Genomic DNA, 21,383 nt, shown 5'->3' with positions numbered 1-21,383 from the left:
CCCCCCCCCCCCCCCAAATCCAGAAACACTGAGCTGGTCTGGGAGACTCCCCCTGCATCCTTACCTGAGGGCAGCTTTGCTGTCTGGACGCTCAGGAATGTGGCCGGTGGGGAACTTGCTTGAAGATTAATAAAGCTAGGGGAGGGTTTGGCTCGACAAAGAGGCACAGCATTACTTTCCTCTTTGGCTGGAACAAAATCAGAGGGAACTAATCAGAGCTATTTCCCACCAGGGATGGCCTTTCTCACTGGATCCCCGCGTTTGGTCTGTGAACACGGGGGCCGAGGCCCTGCCCTAAACAGCCCCGGAGAAAGTCAGGTAAGACAAACAGAAAAGGAACCGCAGTGGACTAAGGGAAAGCAAGCAGGGACGGGCGCAGCTAAACTCTAGTTTGCTTCCGTTTGACAAGCTCTCGCGGGCACGTGCTGCAGGCTCCCCGCTGTGCCAGACGCCAGGGCGTCACGCCATGCCGAGTGCGGGGTCTGGGGTACGTACTGCCTCTTTGGGAGACACCTCGGGCATTGACGAGACGCGGCACCACGACCGAAGGACGGAAACAGTGCGTCTGGGTGAAAATGAGGCCTTAAGTCTCGTGCTTCTACCAAGTGGGGGACTGAAGGTCGAAGCGGATGCTTTTGAATAAGTGCAAGCTACGCGTACCACAGTCAGCGAGGACTCCAGGCAGGTGGAGGGTATTTACTGGACCTTGAACGCAAGATGCTTTCGAGGAGTGAAAACGGTGTTTGGGACGGGAAAAGAGGGCCGGAGCGCGGGGGCACGGGGGGGGGGCCATGGAAGACCCTTCACGACAGCGAACCTGAGACTTCGGGCTTTCTCTTGAATATGACAGAAAGCCTTCAGGCCTTTTAGGATTAAAAAATATTATAAAAACTGCATTTTGTTAATCCATAGGTATTAAAATGGGCTGGACATAGGGGCGCTGGGGTGGCTAGGTCAAGTGCCCGACTTCAGCTCAGGTCATGATCTCACAGTTCGTGGGTTCGAGCCCCGCATCGGGCTCTGTGCTGACAGCTCAGAGCCTAGAGCCTGTCTTCGGATTCTGTCTCCCTCTCTCTCTGCCCCTCCCCTGCTCACGCTGTCTCTCTCTCTCTCTCAGAAATAAATATAACATTAAAAAAAACGGGCTGGACATGAAAGAAGTTCCTGAATGGGAAAATAAATAACCTTTGGCAAAAACAGTTAAGTTAGAAGGAAAAATTGATTTGTTGGGAGAAGGTAACGAATGAGTCCTATACAGACATAACGTTATTTTTGTCTAGTGAGCAACACTTCTGCTGGGAAGCTATTCTTTCCCCAGATTCCAGGCCATACGGGGGGGTGGGGGGAACCACATCAGGCCCCTCTCCCCAACGGAAAAGGGAGTGTGACCCAATACAGGCCAGCCGTGGTATCTCATCCTCTGTGGCAACTGTAACTGATCCCAGGGGTAAGCGCAAGGGGCAGGTTGGGCCAGAGTCATTCTCTGGGATTGATATGAGGATTCTGCGGTCAAAGAAACTTCTTTTCTTCTGATTCGCTATGCTGGGAAAATGCAAAGCTGGGGCAGATGAAAGCTGCCAAATTTGGCTGGCATGTGCCTTAAGGAGCAGATACAAGCAAGGCAGTAGACATGAAAGTGCAAGAGAGGTGGGTGGACAGACACCTCTAGGCACAGAATTCCAAAGTTCGGTCCCTGAGGCCTTGCCTTTTGCAGGCCTTCTTCCTTTTTTTTTTTAATTTATTTTTGAGAGAGAGAGAGAGAGAAAGAGACAGACAGCCTGAACAGGGGAGGGTCAGAGAAAGAAGGAGACACAGAATCTGAAACAGGCTCCAGGCTCTGAGCTAGCTGTCCGCACAGAGCCCGACACGGGGCTTGAACCCAAGAACCCTGAGATCATGACCTCAGCTGAAGTCAGACGCTTAACGCACCGAGCCACCCAGGCGCCCCACCTTCTTCCTATTCTGTGACCATCTCAATCCCCCAACCGCACAAGCCTCTGAATTTCCTTTTTCACTCAAGGGAGTCTGAATTGGGTCCCATCCAACTATCACACGTTGGGACACGCGGAATGAGCTGAGATTAGGCGGTCGACATAGAAAGGCCTAGAAAAGCAGCCAGCGGTGGCAGTGAGCTCAGGTGAAAGGTTAAACTGCCAGGCCGGCCACAAAGTGGTGGTGAGGAAGCTGCAAAAATACACTAGCTCTCAGCGGGCCTGGGTGGCTCAGTTGGTTAAGCGTCCAGCTTCAGCTCAGGTCATGATCTCGCGGTTTGTGGGTTCGAGCCTCGCGTAGGGCTCTGTGCTGACAGCTAGTTCAGAGCCTGGACCTGTCTTCAGATTCTGTGTCTCCCTCTCTTTCTGTCCCTCTCCTGCTCACATTGTCTCTCTCTTTCTCAAAAATAAAATAACACACACACACACACACAAATACACTAGCTCTCCAAAGTAGAAACCTGGACCTTGCAGAGCGCCCCCGCCCCAGCAGTTTGGAAGATGAGAAGGAAACGACAACGCAGACAGAAGTGAAGGACGGAGGCAGGCAGCCAGGCCTCCAAAGGAGCCCATGATTCACTTCCGGAGATGAGAAAGGACAGAAGAATGGAATCCGCTTGTTCACTCGTACACGAGACAGCTAAGCGCCTGTGAAGTGCCCACCGTGACACCACAGCGAGCTAGACACACACGTGCTCGCGACCCTCACGGAGCTGACAGGGTTGCAGTGTAGAGGATCACTAAGAGATCGAGCACGCACCTTATTACGCCCCGAAAGTGCTGGAAGAGCACCTAACCTATAACCTCGTCCCGGCAGCTGGGGGACATGTTCCCCGCAAGTGATCCTGTCTCAGCTGCGATCCGAAGGACAGAGGTGCGGGACCACAGGCCTGGGGACAGAGGTGTGACAAGTGGGTTGTAAGAAGGAAGATGTATTCTTGTCCTGAACTCTGATTCCAACAGAGCCACAGCCTGCTAAGGGGGAGAGGTAGTCGGCACCGGAGCCCGGCTGCGGTCCTTTCCATCTGGAAGCTCACTGAGCCTTTCAAAATTGAAATGTCTTACCCCCTCTTACTCCTGGTGAGGAAGATCAGGGTTTGCGGATGCTCCAAGCCCTACTGAAGGCCCTCGTCCTCCTCCTCCTCCTTTTTTGAGAACATGCGGAACAATTAATGGATTTGTGTGTCACCTCGCACAGCGGCCATGCTAATCTCTGTGTGGTTCCAATTTTAGTGCCTGTGCTGCCCACGGCCCTCAGTTTCCTTTTCCCTTGGCCTCCTCAGTCCTTTGACGTCTCCGGTAAGGAGACAGAAGCTTAAACTCAGGTCTCAAGATTATTCTCACCAAGGGGCGCCTGGGTGGCTCAGTCAGCTAAGTGTCTGACTTCGGCTCAGGTCACGATGTCACGGTTCGTGAAATCAGGCTTGCCTGTCAGCACAGAGCCCACTTCGGATCCTTTGTCGTCCTCTCTCTCTGCCTCCCCACTCCCCCCCTCCCCCGTTCATGCTCTCTCAAAAATGAATAAACATTTAAAAAAAAGACAGTTTAGGAGTGCCTGGGTGGCTCAGTCGGTTAAGCATCCGACTCTTGACTTTGGCTCAGGTCATGATTTCACGGTTCATGGGTTCGAGCCCCACATCAGGCTCTGCATTGACAGTGCAGAGCCTGCTTGGATTCGCTCTCTCTGTCCCTCCCTCCGTCTCTCTCTTTCTCTCTCAAAATAAATAAAAACTAAAAAAATAGTTAAAAAAAAGATTATTCTCGCCATCAAAAAAACAGAACTTCAACTTCCATGCAAATGCATGTGTCGATAATGCGGGCCCTTCCTAGGTACATGAGGACGATTTTCTGCCAGGTTGTAAGGTCTGGGGAGTACTTACACACAGTACTTACACACAGGCCATATTACAGGAATCACATTTCTGACTGCACAGTAACGGAGAATGAGGTTGGGGAGCAGAAGGAAGCAGAACACAGAAAATAATAGTAAAAGGGGTTTACATACATTGTCTCGTACTCACAACGACCCTAAGAAGTAGGTAGCATTAGCCACATCTTATATGAGAAAACTTAAGTTGGGAAATTTGCTTAACATCCCACGACTAGCCGTGCGGCAGGGCTGAGGTTAAGTCCAGGCTCGTGGGCACCAAAGTCATGCTCTTCACCAGTATATGACAGAGTCTGAGAAAAGAGCTTGTCCATCATGTGTAAGCTATGACGCAGTAGGCCTCTCAGATAGAGCCATCTACTCCACTTACGGCTAAGTGGGTGGGCTCTGGAGTCAGACAGCCCCTGGCCACTAGTGCGACTGTCCCACTTAAATGGAGTATCTGTTTACTCCAGTTAACACTATGTCTCCTGGGATCCCTGAACTTCAAGTCCTGTTCCAAGTATTAAGAGGAGAAACAAAGGAAGAATAATGCATTCATTCAACATACAATCATTGAGCATCTATTCTCTAACAGACCCAGTTCTAGGCCCTGGGAACATAGCAATGGTCACATTTATTTATTTAATTTTTAAATTTTTTAATGTTTTATTTATTTCTAGGAGACAGAGAGAGAGAGAGCGTGAGCAGGGGAGGGTCAGAGAGAGAGGGAGTCACAGAATTTGAAACAGGCTCCAGGCTCTGAGCTGGCTGTCAGCACAGAGCCCAACGCGGGGCTCGAACCCACGAACTGCGAGATCATGACCTGAGCGAAAGCCAGACACTTAACCGACTAAGCCACCCAGGCGCCCCTCATTTATTTATTTTTTATGTAAGCTCAACACCAAACCTGGGGCTCGAACTCACGACCCCGGAGATGGAGAGTCACCTGCTCCGCTGACTGAGCCAGCCAGCAATGTCCTGGCAGTGTCCCCATTTGATGGGAAAATGCAGCACAGATACCAATCTTTTCCAGTTAACCGAGAACAAAGGAAGAAACTAGAATCACTTTCCCAAATGTCTGAGTACTTTTGGAGGTCTGGTTTTCGAGGGAGGGAAGCAGGGGCTCCGACACACACCTTTGCTCTTTGGGTGACTAGCACACTGCTCCATCTGAACAGGTGTGGTGCCTGGGGAAGAATCAGAGCGTTACTCCATCAACCACCGTGGATTATTTTACTACTGACAGCGCGCCTTGGGCTGCTCCGGTTTGGGGAGGAAAGAGGGTGAAAGGCTGTACGGTCCCATTTCACCGGCAAACATAGGCGCCTGTTCTTGGGTTACAAATCCCTTCACTCGTGTGGAAGTCAGCTCTATTATTATCACGGCTTCCTTCTTTTCTGGACAAAATAGTAATTCAACCGAACCCAGACCTTCAAAGGGTCCCGCCCTTAACGGGCGACTACTGTCCGCGTCGTCTCCACCGTTCGCGTCTGCGGCATCAGCCCCTTTCCTGTCCTATGAGGCAGGTTGGAAACCTGACTCCCATCCCGTCTAATGAGCCGCGGTGGCCTGGACGGAGGGCGGGGACAGAAGTCGCAAGGCTTCACGGGGGACCCCTGGGAACACGCTCTGGGTGGGAGACCGGCCTCGGGGGGCCGCTGCCCTCCTCAGCAGAAAGCGCCTGCGTGAGACGTGGGAGGGCACGCTCGGCACCGAGCCCCGGGGCAGCGAAGCACGACTCGCAGCGCGCCCCGAGGGGGGCAGGGCCAGCCAGCCAGCCGCTGGGCCCAAGCTCCCGAGTCGGCCCGCGCCGCCATTCCTCCCGCAGCTACGGCTAGAGGCTGTCACGGTTCTGACCTTCACGGCCCCAGAAGACCTGAGACGCCGGCCAGCTCAACGACCTCACCCGCGCTGTTACTCGAAAGCCTCCGGCCCGGCACCCACCCTTCTAGTTGATACACATGCGCAGTGGCGCGCCGGCCAACTGCCCCAGCCTCCGCGCTTGCGCCGACGTGCGCGCCGCACGCGGCCGGGAGCGGCCCCTCTACTGCGCAAGCGCCGGCGCCCTCCCATGGCCATCATCGCGCTCTCTCTATCTAGCTTGCCCTGGCGTTCTTGCGTAGAGGGCGGGGCTAAGAATGTCGATTGGCCGGTTTTCGTGCCGGTCACTGAGCCGGGTGCGGTGATTGGCGGCGACCCGGAGGGTAGCACGTTGAGGTGTGAGCCCTGAGGAGGCAGCGTTTTCTGGGCTTCTCTCTGGTTCTCTCTCTCCAGAAGGTTCTGCCGGTTCCCCCAGCTGTGGGTACCCGGCTCCGCATCGCGCCGCCATGATGGGCCATCGTCCGGTGCTCGTGCTCAGTGAGTTGGGGAGAAGCCAGGGCAGGGGCCCCCTGTTCGCCCCTTCCCTCCGCACTTGGCCGTGTTGCCCCAGCGCAGCCTCGTCCTGGTGGGCCACGGAGCCTTCCGGTCCTCGTCCCTTTCGGAAGCCCCCGCTCCCGCTTTCCTGTGTGCGCCTGACCCTTTCCCTTGTCCCCGCCGAGCCCCTGGTGTGCGGAGACTCGGCGCCGCCCCGCCCCCTCCTCGCGTGGCTGCAGGGTGCAGAGGAGCGGCTTTTTCCGTTTGGCCCGCGGCGGAGCGGTGTGGCCCCGGCCGGCGGGATGGATCGCGGCGCTTCCGTCCTCAGTATCGGGGTTGACAGTGCCCCGCGGGGGATTGAGAGGGTTCGGTGGCACAAGCGGGTAAACTGCTGAGAAGGGGACCTGGCGGGCAGCCGGTGGGATCCTTGGTCACTCTTCAGAAGCGGCCCTCCAGGATTTCCCGTGAGCGACCCGGCTCGTGAAGCCGCCCGGTTCCCTCGCTGCTCTGGCTTAGATGGCCGTTAGCCCCTCCGTGGCCTCCGCGTGGTGGTCTTTCCTGCAGTGTCCCCTGGTTTCTCGCTAAGCAGTGCCACGTCCCTTGGCCTTACCTGGCTTGTTCCATTCTCCGTAACTTCTGGACCGGGTGTGCGAGACCACCTTGGGCGCCTGTTCTCCCTCCCTTACTAACTTCTGCATACGGAATGCGATCCATTTTCCTTAAACCTGGGAAATAACTGTTTTCAAGGGGAAAATAAAATCACTTAACTTTACAGAAAAAAATTTCACTTAACGGAGAAAAGGCGCTGTCCCTCCCGATGCGTCTATCAGAACAGTCCAGGCAGGGTTTTAGTTCCCACTGCCCGAAACAGGAATCTGAATTCCGAGGGTTGTGGGTGTGTAGGTTTGGAAGGACTGCGTTAAAAACTTTGCCGATTGATGGGACACCTGGGTGGCTCAGTCCTTTACGCGTCCGACTTCGGCTCAGGTCACCATCTCACGGTTCATGGGCTCCAGCCCAGCTTCGGGCTCTGCTGACAGCCAGCTCAGAGCCTGGAGCCTGTTTTCGCGTTCTGTATCTCCGTCTCTCTGACCCTCCCCTGCTCATGCTGTCTCGCCTCTCTCTCAAAAATAAAAAACATTTTTAAAAGTTAAAAAAAAGAAACTTTGCTGGTTGAAATTGTGCGGAGTGTGTGATTCGGAGAGAGGAGTGAAATATGCATTAAGTACGCTTCGTGTTGGTTTGGTTGTAGCCCCTGGCTTGACTCACTGAGAGGCTCCCCGGGGTGGTGGTGACATGTGAAGCCCTTTCTAGGTCTGCACTAATCCCTGGCACTGGTTGGATGTCACCCCTTAGGCTGCGTGTTAAAATATGGGGTCAGCTCCAACTGAGGCATCGTTGCCGTGTCCAGGCGTGGAGTGGCTGTGTCTTGAGGAGGAGCTCCCCTCTGAGGGGTTTTCTCACCGCAGTGCATGCTGTGGGGCACTGTCCAAAATAACGCTGGGACCATCCGTGTGATCCCCCATCCAAGTAGGAGAATAGGAACCCAAACCCCTTCCTTTGATTTTCTAATTTTTTTTTTAATATATTTCGGAAAGAGAGACAGCGTGAGCAGGGGAGGGGCAGAGAGAGGGAGACACAGAATCCAAAGCAGGCTCTAGGCTCTGAGCTGTCAGCCAGAGCCCGACACAGGGCTTGAACTCACGAACCGTGAGATCATGACCTGAGCTGAAGGCTGATGCTTCACCGACTGAGCCACCGCAGCGCCCCCTTTGATGTTTTTTTGAAGGTCGCCAGCTCTGAGAATCTGTGGACCCTCTTTCCAGACAAAAATGCAGTATCTCCTATTTTCTCATGTAACCTCCACAAGTTCACCATTCCACTGGGGCCCATTCGTGGAGCTCCGGTTATGAGCCGTTGCTGTAGATACGTGAACGTTCGGTTAGTGAGAAAGCCATGACCCAGCTTACAGCATTGAATGTTCTGGATCCTGTGGTATATCAGGGGTTGACATAAAGAAGTAGTTGTAAGTCCATATGTTTATTTTTTTCACAGTTTTTTAAGGTATGTTGACATATAATCTACACATAGTACGATGTGATGAGGTTTGAAGGTATGTCTGTAAGGTGTGTGTGTGTGTGGGGGGGGTCTTGCTTTCAAACGTCAGGGGATAAGTAGTATCTGTACAACAGGCAAATCGGACATTTTATTTTCTCCATTTTAGGCCAGAACACAAAGCGGGAATCTGGAAGAAAAGTCCAATCTGGAAACATCAATGCCGCCAAGGTAGGATTTCTTTATTTAAGTAATCTCTTCACCCAATCCGTGGGGCTCCAGCTCACAACCCCGAGATCAAGGGTCTCATGCTTTTCCGACTGAACCAGCCAGGTGCCCCTAAGGTAGCATGTTTTCTAAGTATTTCAGAGTATTATCTTGTCTCTAGCTGCCTTCGTTAGGATTTCTGTATTTGTTTGCAAATAGGTGGAGGAGATGTTGACTTCCCTTCTTTAGGACATTTCTCTGATGGTGTGGGTGGAAGGATGCTCTCCCTCAGTGAGGTAGACCTAACAGTCTTCTCATATTTCTTGTGCATAATTCTATTACCGTATACCGTATGATAGTCCATTTGTGCTCATCTCACATGCTAAGACTGGGTTACTTGAAGGAAAGGACCGTGTTCCCATTTGTATCCCTAGTGCCCACCGTAGGGCACCTTCATTAGGTAGTCAGTAAATATCTTCTGGATGAAAGAATGCAACAGCCCTGGATCTGAGTTAGCATGGTGCGGAGGCCACTGTTGTGGAAAGAAACGCTGATAGGCGAACTTCAATTATCTGAGCTACTGGGAAACTGAAATTCTGGAAGGCGTGTCCCCTTCTTTCCCTGGGAAAAAGTATTTTTTTATACATCGGCGCTGAAATCATCTCTCAAGGGGAGAAACAACAGAATCTAGCCACATGGTGCCCTACGTCTAGCGTGGTTATCAGCCTGACTTGAGAGGGGCTAAACACTGGCTGTGCAGGTTCCTTGGGTCCCTTCTCACACACACGTCTTTGCACCGTCTTCTGATGGATGGTTACAGGTTTTATATTTTCTCCCTGACAGACCATTGCAGATATCATCCGAACCTGTCTGGGACCCAAGTCCATGATGAAGGTAGGCCTCTCACTGAAACTTTTTGACTATAGATTTTCCTTTTCTGTAACCTGGAACAATTAGGTATAACTTCTGCTTTTGTCCTAGATGCTTTTGGACCCAATGGGAGGCATTGTGATGACCAATGATGGCAATGCCATTCTTCGAGAGGTTTGACTTTTCATTTTGTTTTTGGATAATTTTATAAACAGCCCATAAAGTCATATGTATACGATGATTAGTTTCTTGGGGCTGGTGTAACAAGTTACCACAAAGTGAGTGTTCATAAGCAACAGAAATTTATTCTCAAACTGGAGGCTGGAAGTCCAAAATCAACTTATCATCAGGGCCGTACTCCTTCTGAAGGCTCTTGAGAAGAATCTTAGCTGCTTCTAGCATCTGGTGGTTGAGCATGACCCTTGGCATTCCTTGGCTTGTTAGGCTCTTGTCTCCTTCTCAGTTGTTATGTGCCATTCTCCTCTGTGTCTCTTGTTATCAGAACGCCAATGGTTGGATTTAGGGCTTATTTTAATATTCTATATGAGCTAATCTTTACTTGATTATATATGCCAAGGCCCAGTTTCGAAAACGTTCACATTCACGGTTTCAGAGGATAGGACTTCAACACGGCTTTTTGGAAAACACAATCCAAGCACAGCAGCCGTGCTCCCGGGAGATAAGCTGAAAGAATACAGTGTGTCTTCAAGAAACATTAATAGTCAAGTTTGCATATGCATTTTTCTCCAAAAAGTAAGGGACTTGGAAAGAGGGTTTACTTAGATATATTGGGGACCACTTCCAGTCTTCCAAGTTGTGGTAGAATAAAGGATAAGGGAGTAGGTGTGGGAGTAAGAAGCCTGAGAGCTAGGACCACGAGCAGTGGGTTAAGAGGCCTTTGAGTTGCGTTGCTTCGGTGGTAGCCTACATTTTTATTTTCAGATTCAAGTCCAGCATCCAGCAGCCAAATCCATGATTGAAATTAGCCGGACGCAGGATGAAGAGGTTGGAGATGGGACCACATCAGTAATTATTCTTGGTAAGAGGAGAACACAAGGTTGATAAGGAAAGTCAGGTTGAAACATGAGGGTTTTTACCAGAAACGTTATCTGTGTTCTGTTTTAGGGAAATTGTTAATCCACTAATTACAACGATTTAAATAATGGGTTGCTAATTTTCCGTGTATTCTCTCCAGTTGAGTGTAAAACATTCATCATAGTATAGGGGCAGCTGTAAAAATCTGGTTGAGCAAAATACAGCGTGGGTTCTTGTCATTCTCAGGAAGTTGTCTTCTATAAAGTTGCCACAGACCCTGGGTTAGCAAATGCCATTACTCCGAGGTTAGGCTGCTGTGAGCCTCTGTTCACGTACTCTTCAACTGATAAATATAGGCCTTGTTTTATGTGAGGTTTTTTGTTTGGTTTATTCATTCATTTTTACAGTAATCTCTCCCCCCAATGTGGGGCTCGAATTCATGACCCCGAGATTGACACTTTCATGCACTACCGACGGAGCCATCCAGGCATCTCCTTTCTGTTTGTTTTAAAGACGCCTATGTGATACGTGTTGCTGCTGCATTACCACCGGACTCACAGCCAGCAGCACTGTAAGCCCTGCCAGAATGGGGCTTGTCTCCTGTGTTTTCTCTGTAAGGCACGTCACAGCCTTCCTGCACTTAGCTAAACTAGACTGTATTTTAGTGCCATACCTGGGGGTCATTTTAAAAGTGAAGTCTCCCACAAAATGTGCAAAAATGTGAAACCAGATATACCGTGAGAGCTGGAACAAGGCAGAGCATTGCTGCCTAGGGTGACCTCAGCTTGGGACTAACAGGTCAGGTGACGTGACTTGTGCAGCCAGTGGTTAGGTTGACAAATGCAGAACTTTGACAACACTGCTTCACTATACAAGTTGTAACCATCAGTCTTCAACTTTGGGTAGGATCATAAAAGATCACTTCTGAGAACGTGACGTACTGCCTTTATTTGCTCTGTCCACTCTGCACGGTACAAGACGGGAGACGTTTCTGATGGAGGCATTCGCGGGCGTCTGGGTGGCTCAGTCAGTTAAGCGTCCAGCTCTTGAGCTCTGTGCTGACAGCTTGAGAGTCTCTCCCTCTCTCTCTGCCTCTGTCTCTCTTTGTTTCTCTCTTTCCAAACAAACTTCAAAAAAAGTTTTAGACTACAGGCATTCGTTGTGTTAAATCTGATCACGGCACCACATAGGAAGAGAGAGCTGTGAAGGGGTGCCAGTTCATATTGATGGCCCACATGCCTAAAGATGGAGTCCGTACAACAAAGTTATTATAGGGACTTTTAAACAGTGACACTTTCAGTTATTTTTAGAACGTGTTGAGTTGGATGGAGCTGTACTGGAGTCACCGCTAGCTGAGCACTTCAGACCCAATACTTTTTTGAGGATTGAAAAGTACAGATGACTGGTTCTGTGCTTTGAAGAGAAACTTGGAGGGTGAAAGAGAGGACAGACGTGGGATTCTGGGATTCTTTTGGTTGATGATGAGCACTAGATACCAGGCCAAATTTTCTAGCTGATAATCTTAGTTGAATCTCCTGGAGAGAGTAGGTAGGGCAGGTGTGTATTAATTTGTGTGTATGAGGAAGGAAAGACAAATTTTTAAGTAAGGAGACCTTCACAAACAGCCTCTCATCCAGCGGGTAAGTTTTGTACAGTTTCATGGCTGTATTTCCAGGTATAAGGAAATGTGTGGTTTTGTGTTTAGTGCCGGCAGTCACACCGCGCCCAGGGTGTTGGGATGCGGGTAAACAAGTCTGCTTTCCGGGGTTCGTTTTCCATCTCGTCTAGAGACTGAGACACAAGTGTCCCCTTTTGTTTAGGAAACTGGTGTCAAATGTTTAGTTAGATCAAGAGAATAAAACATAGGTTCAGTCATTGATCATTTAAAATGTGTCTGGCGTGGATACTTTCTTTATGAATTGCCTTGTAGAAGGTGTTAACTTTGGGATAGTATTTTTTTTTTTTTAATATTTTTATTTTATTTCTAGAAGAGAGAGACAGCGTGAGCAGGGGAGAGTCAGAGAGAGAGGGAGATACAGACTCTGAAATAGGCTCCAGGCTCTGAGCTGGCAGTCAGCACAGAGCCTGACGCGGGTCTCGAACCCACGAACTGCGAGATCATGACCTAAGCGAAAGTCGGACGCTTAACCGACTAAGCCACCCAGGCGCCCCAAATTTGGGATAGTATTAACAGCCAAAATGGCATGGCTTTTGGGAGAGTGTATTTTAGGGAAAAAAAGTATATTTATTCTTTTTTCTTTATTACTTTTTTAAATGTTTATTTTTTGAGAGAGAGAGACACACACACACAGAGTGTAAGTGGGGGAGGGTCAGAGAGAGGGGGAGACACAGAATCCAAAGCAGGCTCCAGGCTCTGAGCTGGCTGTCAGCCCAGAGCCCGCCGCGGGGCTCAAACCCACAGACCTCGAGATCATGACCTGAGCCGAAGTCGGCTTAAGCAACTGAGCCACCCAGGCGCCCCAAGGTATTTTTAGAAGTGTAATGAATATGTCTCGAAATCTAGGTCCTTGTAAGCACCATTAGAGCATTTGTATCTTTTTTCAGCGGGGGAGATGCTGTCTGTGGCCGAGCACTTCCTGGAGCAGCAGATGCACCCGACAGTGGTGATCAGCGCTTACCGCAAGGCCCTGGACGACATGATTAGCACCCTGAAGAAAATCAGGTACTGAGGACACCAACTGTGGACCGTCAAACACGGGAGGTGTGGAAGCGCGACCTGTTCTGAGGTGGTGAAGGAAGGCCAGGCACGTCCTCAGTGGTTTGTTTGTGAGAGAGACAAAGAGGAGAGCAGAACAGAGAGGCCAGGGAAGTAACTGTTTTAGAAAAAGCGACGGAGGATACAAGGCAGACAAAAGGAGCTAGTTCTGTGCTTGGAGTATCTTCTGGCTCCATGCTGTTTGCTTACTTCCTCGTTAGGCACTGCCGTGGAAAATGTGTAGCAAAACCTGCCTTTCCAGAATTTTAGCTGCTGATGTGGGGAATATGTTGAAGAACTAGAGAACTAGAATTATTCAGGACTTAATATAAAAATGTCCCCCGGTTATGTGTGATTATAACCAACGCAGTCCAGTCTCTGATAAAGTGCTGCCTGGGGTGGCAGCTGGCAATTTTCTGTTAGATCAAAAGGAGCAGACTGGAAGTGCTCCTAGAACCCCATATGGGAATCCAGGCCCTTGCTGTCCGTGCAAAGTGCTGACAGGGTCACAAATGGGGTTTGGAAACACAGGCCTTCTAACGTCAGAGGATGTTAGGTCATGACAGAATGCAGAATGTCTTCCACTAAAAATTTGTGTTTAAAAAGGAAAAGTTATAATCTACCCTCACATGGTTGGGTCGTTGGGCTCATAAGGATCAAGTAATTCAATGGGCTTTGTCCCCTACTCCCTGTAGTTAGGATAAAAAAGCAGCATTTGAAAACGTGCGGCACTCCTAGGAAATGGCAGCGTTTGCCTTAGAGTATTTTTATGCAATAAGCTGTGTAAGAATATAGAGATAACTGAAAGGTTTATTGAGTTTGTGGAGCTGAATTGCTAGAAAGTTTATCTTCTCATCAAGCAGTAATGGTCTAAATCCCTAGATGGTACTTGGGGAGCACTTCCTTCTCTGAAATCCGTAATGCAACTGTGCGATGATTGCAGTGTGTGAAAATTTGGGCAAGATGGTATCCAAGGCCTCTTACAACTTTGTTTTATGGTTTTAAGTAGACTTCTGTACAAATCTGTGATCTCGTTAGGGAAAACTAAACACTTCAACAGCAGCACTGTGGCACACCAGGAAATAGTAAGATGCTGCATAGACTAGATTGCAGGTGTCAGGTGTATAGTACAGGCTGACAGTGATTATTGAGATGAGCTCTCAGAATTGACTAGTTATGGGATAAGGTCTCAAAGACAAAATGTGTCTTGACTCAAGTTAGACAAGTTGAGTTTATTTGGCTGAAGCAGAAAGTAGAGAACAAATGATTGTCTGGAAACTGGAGGGTTGTCAGCTCTGGGAACACATTCCTTGGGGATTTGAGACCCTCTTCCAGGGGTGGGTTAGATGTAATCTTGCTGAAAGGCGGAGGGATGGACGGTTCTGTCTCTTGGCCCACTATGGTCCCTGAGCTATATAGATGAGGCACTTCCTTAAACATGGCAAGCACAGCACCTCTTTTCTCTTCCCCAGTACCCCCGTCGACACCAGTAACCGAGGTGCGATGCTGAACATCATCAACAGCGCCATCACCACCAAGGCAATCAGCCGGTGGTCCTCCCTGGCTTGCAGCATTGCCTTGGACGCCATCACAACTGTGCAGTTTGAGGAGAACGGTCGCAAGGAGATAGACATCAAGAAATACGCGAGGGTAGAAAAGGTAAANTGACCTGAGCTGAAGTCGGACGCTTAACCGACTAAGCCCCCCAGGCGCCCCTGGTTTTGTTTTTTAAATGTTTATTTTAGAGCGAGTAGGGGAGGGACAGGGAGAGGGAAGACAGAATCTGAAGCAGGCCCTGTGGTGGCAGAAGAGGGACGAGTGTGGGGTTCAGACTCAGCAAATGGGGAGGTCATGACTTGAGCGAAAGTCGGATGCCTGACTGAGCCATCCAGGCACCCCCCAGTGTGTATTTGGAAAACAAGTTATTCCCTAGTAGGAGTCATCCCACTTGTGGAGGAAATAGGTTTTTGTTTTTAATTTTTTTTTAATTTTTTAATGTTTTATTTATTTCTGAGAGACAGTATGAGCAGGGAAGGGTCAGAGAGAGAGGGAGACACCGAATCTGAAACAGGCTCCAGGCTCTGAGCTGTCAGCACAGAGCCCGACGCGGGGCTCGAACCTACAAACCATGAGGTCATGACCTGAGCCAAAGTTGGATGCCTAACCGACTGAGCCACCCAGGCGCCCCATGGAGGAAATAGTTTAAATCAGCACAAGATGTCATTGTAGTTAGAACAACACTATTTGCTGCTTTGAAAACAAAAAGAGAGTCCCAGGGATGTCTCTCTGAAATAGCTCTGTTCCCGTCACTGCTGCTGTGGGTAACGTTTTCAGGGCTAGAGAAGGGCTTGCTGGAGTCTCCTTGCTTGGATGTTTACGTACGTCTGATGCTTGGTGAGGATGGAGACAAGGGCTCTCTGCTGTCTAAGCTTCAGAGAGCCTTCTCTACTCACTTAAGGTCAAAAAGTAGTATCCGTAGTGTGGCCTGTAGATGGAGCCCCAAGCCTGAAAATTCTGTGGGAATCTCTTTAAGGAAGTAGAGATCTGAAGCCCTTCAAATCTTTGTCAGTCACTGAATTTCTTTTGAGTCTCAGCTGATCTTCACAGTGGGCATCATGGTCCAGGACTGGTGTGATTGCAACCGTATTTGTTGTTAAGGTTTAAGGAAGAAAGCTGTGTTAGAAACCTAGAACAGTGGTTGTTTGGGAAAGATAAATTTCTGGGAAGGGAGTTGAGCAATTATCTCCTCTTGGTCATGGATGAAAGTGCATCTTTTGCTCAGATACCTGGGGGCATCATTGAGGACTCGTGTGTCTTACGGGGAGTCATGATTAACAAAGACGTGACCCACCCACGAATGCGGCGTTACATCAAGAACCCTCGCATTGTGCTGCTGGATTCCTCTCTCGAATACAAGAAAGGAGAAAGCCAGGTAAGGTTCCTCGTCTTTTTCCTTAAAGTTCGTATAAGAATCTGACTGCTGATAGGGATAAGGGAAGTAAAGTTTACTACATTGTGTACTCTGTGTCAATTACTGACCTTTACACGTAATCTCTGATTTTACAAGAACTCATTTTATTGTTGGTTTTGAGAGAATGAGAGTGTGTACATGTGAGCAGGGGGAGAGAAAGAGAATCTTAAGCAGGCTCCACTCCCAGCACGAGCCTGGTGGGGCTTGGTCTCACAACTCTGAGATCATGGCTTTATTTGAAACCAAGAGTTGGATGCTAGCCGACTGAGCCACCCAAGTGCCCCCCTTATAAGAACTCTTGAACATAGTTAATCTTAACTTCAGTCTTACAGATGACAGATGTAAAGCTCAGAGAAGTCAGGGTAGTTGTTTGGGGAACCCAGCTCATGCTGACCAAATCAGGATCTTAACCCGGCTCTGTTGGCTTCAGCTCCACGCTACCAGCCCACCTCTCCCAGTGCCCGTGTGGAACATAGAGTAGGAGTTAATTTAGCCTGGAGACAAACGCTAAGGAAGAATTTCTGGAGGGCAGGGGGCTCACAAGGCTCTGTCACCCTCGGATCAAATCAAAGTAATTGAAGCTTGTTACAAGAATTGGGAACAAGATCTAGTTTATTGGTGTGAAGATTTGAGACCCAGGGTTACTGTGCAGGATGGAGGTGACACTGCACTTAGTGGTCAGAGACCTTAGGCCAAAATCTCCACTGATTGCCTTTGACTTTGAATCCTAGTTGATGAATACTTTAGTGAAGGAGCGAAGCTGGAGTTCTTGAGCTAAACCAGCTTACAGAGGCGTGGGCTCCTGGCTTCAGCGGGACTCTCACACTTCCGGAGAGGACTCGGTAGAGGGGCCCGGTACTAGGGATGCCTAAGATTTGAAGTCTGTGACTTTTCTGCACCACATAGACGGACATTGAGATCACACGAGAGGAAGACTTCACCCGAATCCTCCAGATGGAAGAAGAGTACATCCAGCAGCTGTGCGAGGACATCATCCACCTGAAGCCCGATGTGGTCATCACGGAGAAGGGCATCTCTGGTGGGCCTTACGCGCTCTCCTCGGGGGAGAAGAGGGTGGGCGGCGGGGCGGAGACAGCGGAGGAAACGTGGTGCTCAGTGTACACTGAGGGTAAAACCGGGACAGAGCCCGGGGTTCTGCCTGCGTTACTGACACCGCTGCCCTTGGCTTTGCAGATCTAGCTCAGCACTACCTCATGCGGGCCAATATCACAGCAATCCGCAGAGTTCGGAAGACAGACAATAACCGCATTGCTAGGTGAGTAGGCCACGTAAAAAGATTCTTCCTTCCCGTGGGTTTCCCTTTAGTACCTTTATGATGCCGTTACTGTTCCTGAGAAGGTTTCACACCAGATGCGGTCAGCCATGTCCGTTACGGGGGGACCTACCTGGGTTTTGCTGTGTGGCCTCTTTGAGAGATTCTCTGGTCCAGCAATTATCTACTGCAGGAGTCTTTGTTAGACCACTAAGCAGTAGTGAACAGCTTATGCTCAGACATCTGTGGTCTCCACCTTGGGGTCCGTGACTGGCTCAGAATATAGCAGAAACATCAGTTTGCTTGATTGGATTTTTACCCACTGTTAATGTAACTTAAGATTGCATTCCTTGCTTATGCACTGATGTCTGTGCTCACATACCAGTCGTTCTTAATATTAAATTATATTTTAAAGAAACAGGTCTACCCTGACATCCCATATCCAGTCCAAATCAAGTCTTCTACTGTGCTAACTCTGAAATGGCTCTGGGCATACCTGAGCACACATAGTTGACCACGTGCCCAGGAGTGTGTACACGTTTGGTATACCCGAGAACTCACTCGTCTAAATATTAATGTCGCAAAATACACTTGACTTAAACTGCATCTGGTTGTAATAGTTGTCTTAGGTCCATATGTATTTATTTGTAAGCCTGTTAGTTTAAGGAAACTTCACCTGTGTGTGTTCGGAAAGCTGTCGTGTTAGGCAGCCAGGACCCCACCATTACGTAGCAGTGTTTCCCGCAACCCACTTTCTGCCTCGTCCCTTGTCCCCGGCCACAGGCCTTAGGGACTAGGAAGATGAGTAAGAGTACCTAAAATCACCTGCGCCCACCCCCCCATCTAATCACTAGAGCCTGTGGTGCCCGGATAGTCAGCCGGCCGGAGGAGCTGAGAGAAGAAGATGTTGGGACAGGAGCAGGCGTGTTGGAAATCAAGAAAATTGGAGATGAGTATTTTACGTTCATCACTGAGTGCAAAGACCCCAAGGCCTGTACGATTCTCCTGCGCGGGGCCAGCAAGGAGATTCTCTCGGTGAGTCCACCCTGGAAGTGCGCCTGAACAAGCTAGGTCAGTCCATTTCTTGAGAGATTCCCAGAAGGCCTGAAATCTTCTGGTTACCTTTTCATAGCTGTTTAATTTTTGATATGTGGCCAAAATTTTAACATTTTGTTAAAGTTAAAATAATTTTTGAGCCACCTGGCTGGCTTAGTTGGTAGAATGTGTGACTCTTGATCTTGGGGTTGTGAGTTCGAGCCCCACCTTGAGTGTATAGATCGTTTGTAAAATTAATTAAATTAAAAATCTTTAAAATGTACTAAAGTTAAAAAAAATAAAATAAAATAAGATGTACTAAAATTGACCGTTTTTCAGTGTACAGTACACATTCACATTCTTGGCCAATAGGTCTTTAGAACTTTGTCGTCTTGCAAAACTGAGACATTACATCTATTGAACAGTGACTCATCGTTTCTCCAGCCCCCAGCAACCACTGCTTCCTTATTTAAAAAAGTTTTTTAATGTTTATTTTTGAGAGACAGAGCATGGGGTGGGGGAGGGGCAGAGAGAGAGCCAGACACAGAATCTGAAGCAGGTTCCAGGCTCTGAGCTGTCGGTACAGAGCCCGACACAGGACTCGAACTCAGGAACTGGGAAATGCTGATCTGAATCAAAGTCGGACACTTAACTGAGTGAACCACCCAGTCACTTCTCCTTAATTTTTTAGTCGAAATGACAAATCTCACTTTTTTCCTTCAGGTTAAGTAACTTACCCAAAGGCGCACAGGCAGCAGCCACACCACGCAGCCTCCCCGGGGCACAGCTGGGACGGGACAGAACGGGGCACTGCTCCGTCCGGCATCGTGGGCATAGTCTCACATTGTACGGCAGGGACCCCCCCTGCCCCCAGCCCTCTTGTTGTAACTGACGTGTTTTTCCAAATAAATGGCATGTGCCTCGCCCGGCAGGGGTTCTGAGGACCTTTCTTGGTTGAATGGGGAGTCCCCCAGTGCCTCTGATGCCTTCCTGAGTCGTCGAGCTTTCCACGTCTGTTTGCTCTCCGCAGGAAGTGGAACGAAACCTCCAGGACGCCATGCAGGTGTGCCGCAACGTTCTCCTGGACCCCCAGCTGGTCCCAGGGGGCGGCGCCTCTGAGATGGCCGTGGCCCATGCTTTGACAGAAAAATCCAAGGCCATGACCGGTGTGGAACAGTGGCCGTACAGGGCTGTTGCCCAGGCCCTAGAGGTCATTCCTCGTACCCTTATCCAGAACTGTGGGGCCAGCACCATTCGCCTGCTTACCTCCCTTCGGGTGAGTCCCTCCCCGGCGTTCTCCGGACGGGGTCAGGACAGCTGCCTGGCCCGAGAGGCTGGTTCACATCTGTCCATCGGCTTCTCCTGACCGCCTGTTCCCTTAAAGTGTCCTCTCTCTCAGCGTTTGACTTGTTGTCGTTGCTATTTCCGTGTATCATTTCAGTATTTTTGGTTTAGTGTTTGTTGTGTTTTGTTCTTCCGTAACGTTCCCTGCCTGCTCACTTGTTCCCGGTGTCACCCCTTTAACCGGTGATGCTCCTTCTGACCACAGGCCAAGCACACGCAGGAGGGCTGTGAGACCTGGGGTGTGAACGGGGAGACCGGCACTCTGGTGGACATGAAGGAGCTGGGCATCTGGGAGCCCCTGGCCGTGAAGCTGCAAACGTACAAGACGGCAGTGGAGGTGAGGCGGCCTACGGCGTAGGCTGTGCCGTTTATTTGCAGAGAACCAGAAGCCAGGGTGTTTGGTGTGGTCTGGAAAGGGGGAGGGGTGTGGAAGGCGGAGTGTTCCCCAGAGACCGCCCAGGGAGCTCCATCCCCCAGCTGAGCTCACGTGAAAGCAGGTGACCTAGCACAGGACGCATCCCTTGCTGAGGGAGAAGTGCAGCAAGTCTCTGGAAAGGAGGATTTCAGATAAAATGCTAATTGTGTAGGAGGAGCTGAGTGTCCGTGTTCAGAAGAGAACAAGAGTCCCTCCGTTCTCTGCTGACCCCTTTGGGGCCGTGGTGTCTCTCTCAGACGGCCGTGCTGCTCCTGCGGATTGATGACATCGTCTCTGGCCACAAAAAGAAGGGTGACGACCAGAGCCGGCAAGGCGGGGCTCCGGACGGCGGCCAGGAGTGAGCGGTGGGCAAGGCGACCTCAACGCACTGAGCCAGCCGAGGCTCCTCTTCCCTGAGCGGGACTGCCAGGGACACTGGGTGTCTTTGTTTGGAAGGGATCGGGTTGAGGGGCAGCCCCAGCCCCTTTCTGTCCCAGCTCAGTTCGCAAAAGGCGCTGACATGTAATTCTTCTCTATTGTAAGCTTTCCACTTAGTTTGCTTCCGATGATTAAATCTAAGTCATTTGAGACAGTTGTTATGTTTTTCAACCTTGGGTCATAGCTCTGTCTCCTGGCAAAGAGGGAGGGGGCAGAAGACTGTCCTGGGGAGTCTTCCCTGGGGAGGGAAGGAGGGAGAGGGTGAGGGAGGGAGGGAAGTGCCTCTTCCAAGGTATTTCTCAGACTTCTCAGTACCTGCCGGCCGGGAAGACTCCTGGGTCGCCCTTCAGAGCTTGCAGAAGCGCCGCGTTGCGTTCACCAGCCCGAGAACGGGAGGAACCCGTCCCGGCCGCGGCTGTGCCCCTCGCGAGGCTGTGCGCAGAGCTACCCCGGGCCGTGCCCCGGCTCAGGCCCTGGGCCTGAGAAGCCCGCGACATGCGTCTCTTCTGTCCTGTCCTGTCACTTCCAGAATCCCTCCCGTCTTCCCTGGACCCCTCCTCACCCCAGCCCCAGCCTGCGCCCGGCTCCCTGCGCCACAGGAGGGCCTCGGCTTCCCCGCTGCCTCTCCTTCCGTGTGGGACGCTGGAGGCTGGGTGGGGCCTCTCATGTCTTCGTGCCCTTCCTCTTGGCTGCTGGGCCTCCCACGTCCCCTTTGTCCTTGTGATTCATGCAGTCAGCCTTGTCTCCTCCCTGATCGAGGGACTTAGTCACGTTAAGTTGAATACCAGGTAGCATAATAGTAGCACGT

General features: G+C 50.3%; 2 protein-coding genes across 4 annotated transcripts in view; one reads left to right on the top strand and one right to left on the bottom strand.

Annotated features, from left to right (window-relative positions):
- TSACC (TSSK6 activating cochaperone) overlaps positions 1-5,892 on the bottom strand; it is a 7,068-nt gene extending 1,176 nt beyond the window's left edge. Inside the window, exons 1-3 of one of the 3 annotated variants that reach the window (XM_077764174.1) lie at positions 5,806-5,892; positions 4,998-5,048; positions 65-187 (exon numbers count right to left, since the gene is read on the bottom strand). In XM_077764174.1, the coding sequence (XP_077620300.1) occupies positions 65-187; positions 4,998-5,031 (157 nt within the window). In that variant the 5' untranslated portion in view covers positions 5,032-5,048; positions 5,806-5,892. Of the gene's footprint in view, positions 1-64; positions 188-4,997; positions 5,049-5,718 lie in introns of all 3 variants that reach the window. The other 2 variants (XM_077764173.1, XM_077764175.1) reach the window with 2 other exon arrangements.
- Positions 5,893-6,077: 185 nt separating this feature from the next.
- CCT3 (chaperonin containing TCP1 subunit 3) lies at positions 6,078-20,725 on the top strand. Its single transcript, XM_077764172.1, has 14 exons — positions 6,078-6,219; positions 8,441-8,502; positions 9,322-9,372; positions 9,460-9,522; positions 10,291-10,387; positions 12,949-13,066; positions 14,572-14,758; positions 15,882-16,031; positions 16,977-17,109; positions 17,265-17,346; positions 18,198-18,378; positions 19,409-19,654; positions 19,928-20,059; positions 20,395-20,725. Exons 1-14 carry the CDS (start codon positions 6,189-6,191, stop codon positions 20,497-20,499), a joined length of 1,638 nt encoding a protein of 545 aa, XP_077620298.1. The 5' UTR covers positions 6,078-6,188; the 3' UTR covers positions 20,500-20,725.
- The last annotated feature ends 658 nt before the right edge of the window (positions 20,726-21,383 follow it).

This window comes from Crocuta crocuta, unplaced genomic scaffold, assembly GCF_008692635.1.
Source record: "Crocuta crocuta isolate KB4526 unplaced genomic scaffold, BGI_CrCroc_1.0 scaffold528, whole genome shotgun sequence".
Classification (NCBI taxonomy): Eukaryota; Metazoa; Chordata; class Mammalia; order Carnivora; family Hyaenidae; genus Crocuta; species Crocuta crocuta.
This window is presented reverse-complemented; position numbering and strand designations above follow the sequence as displayed.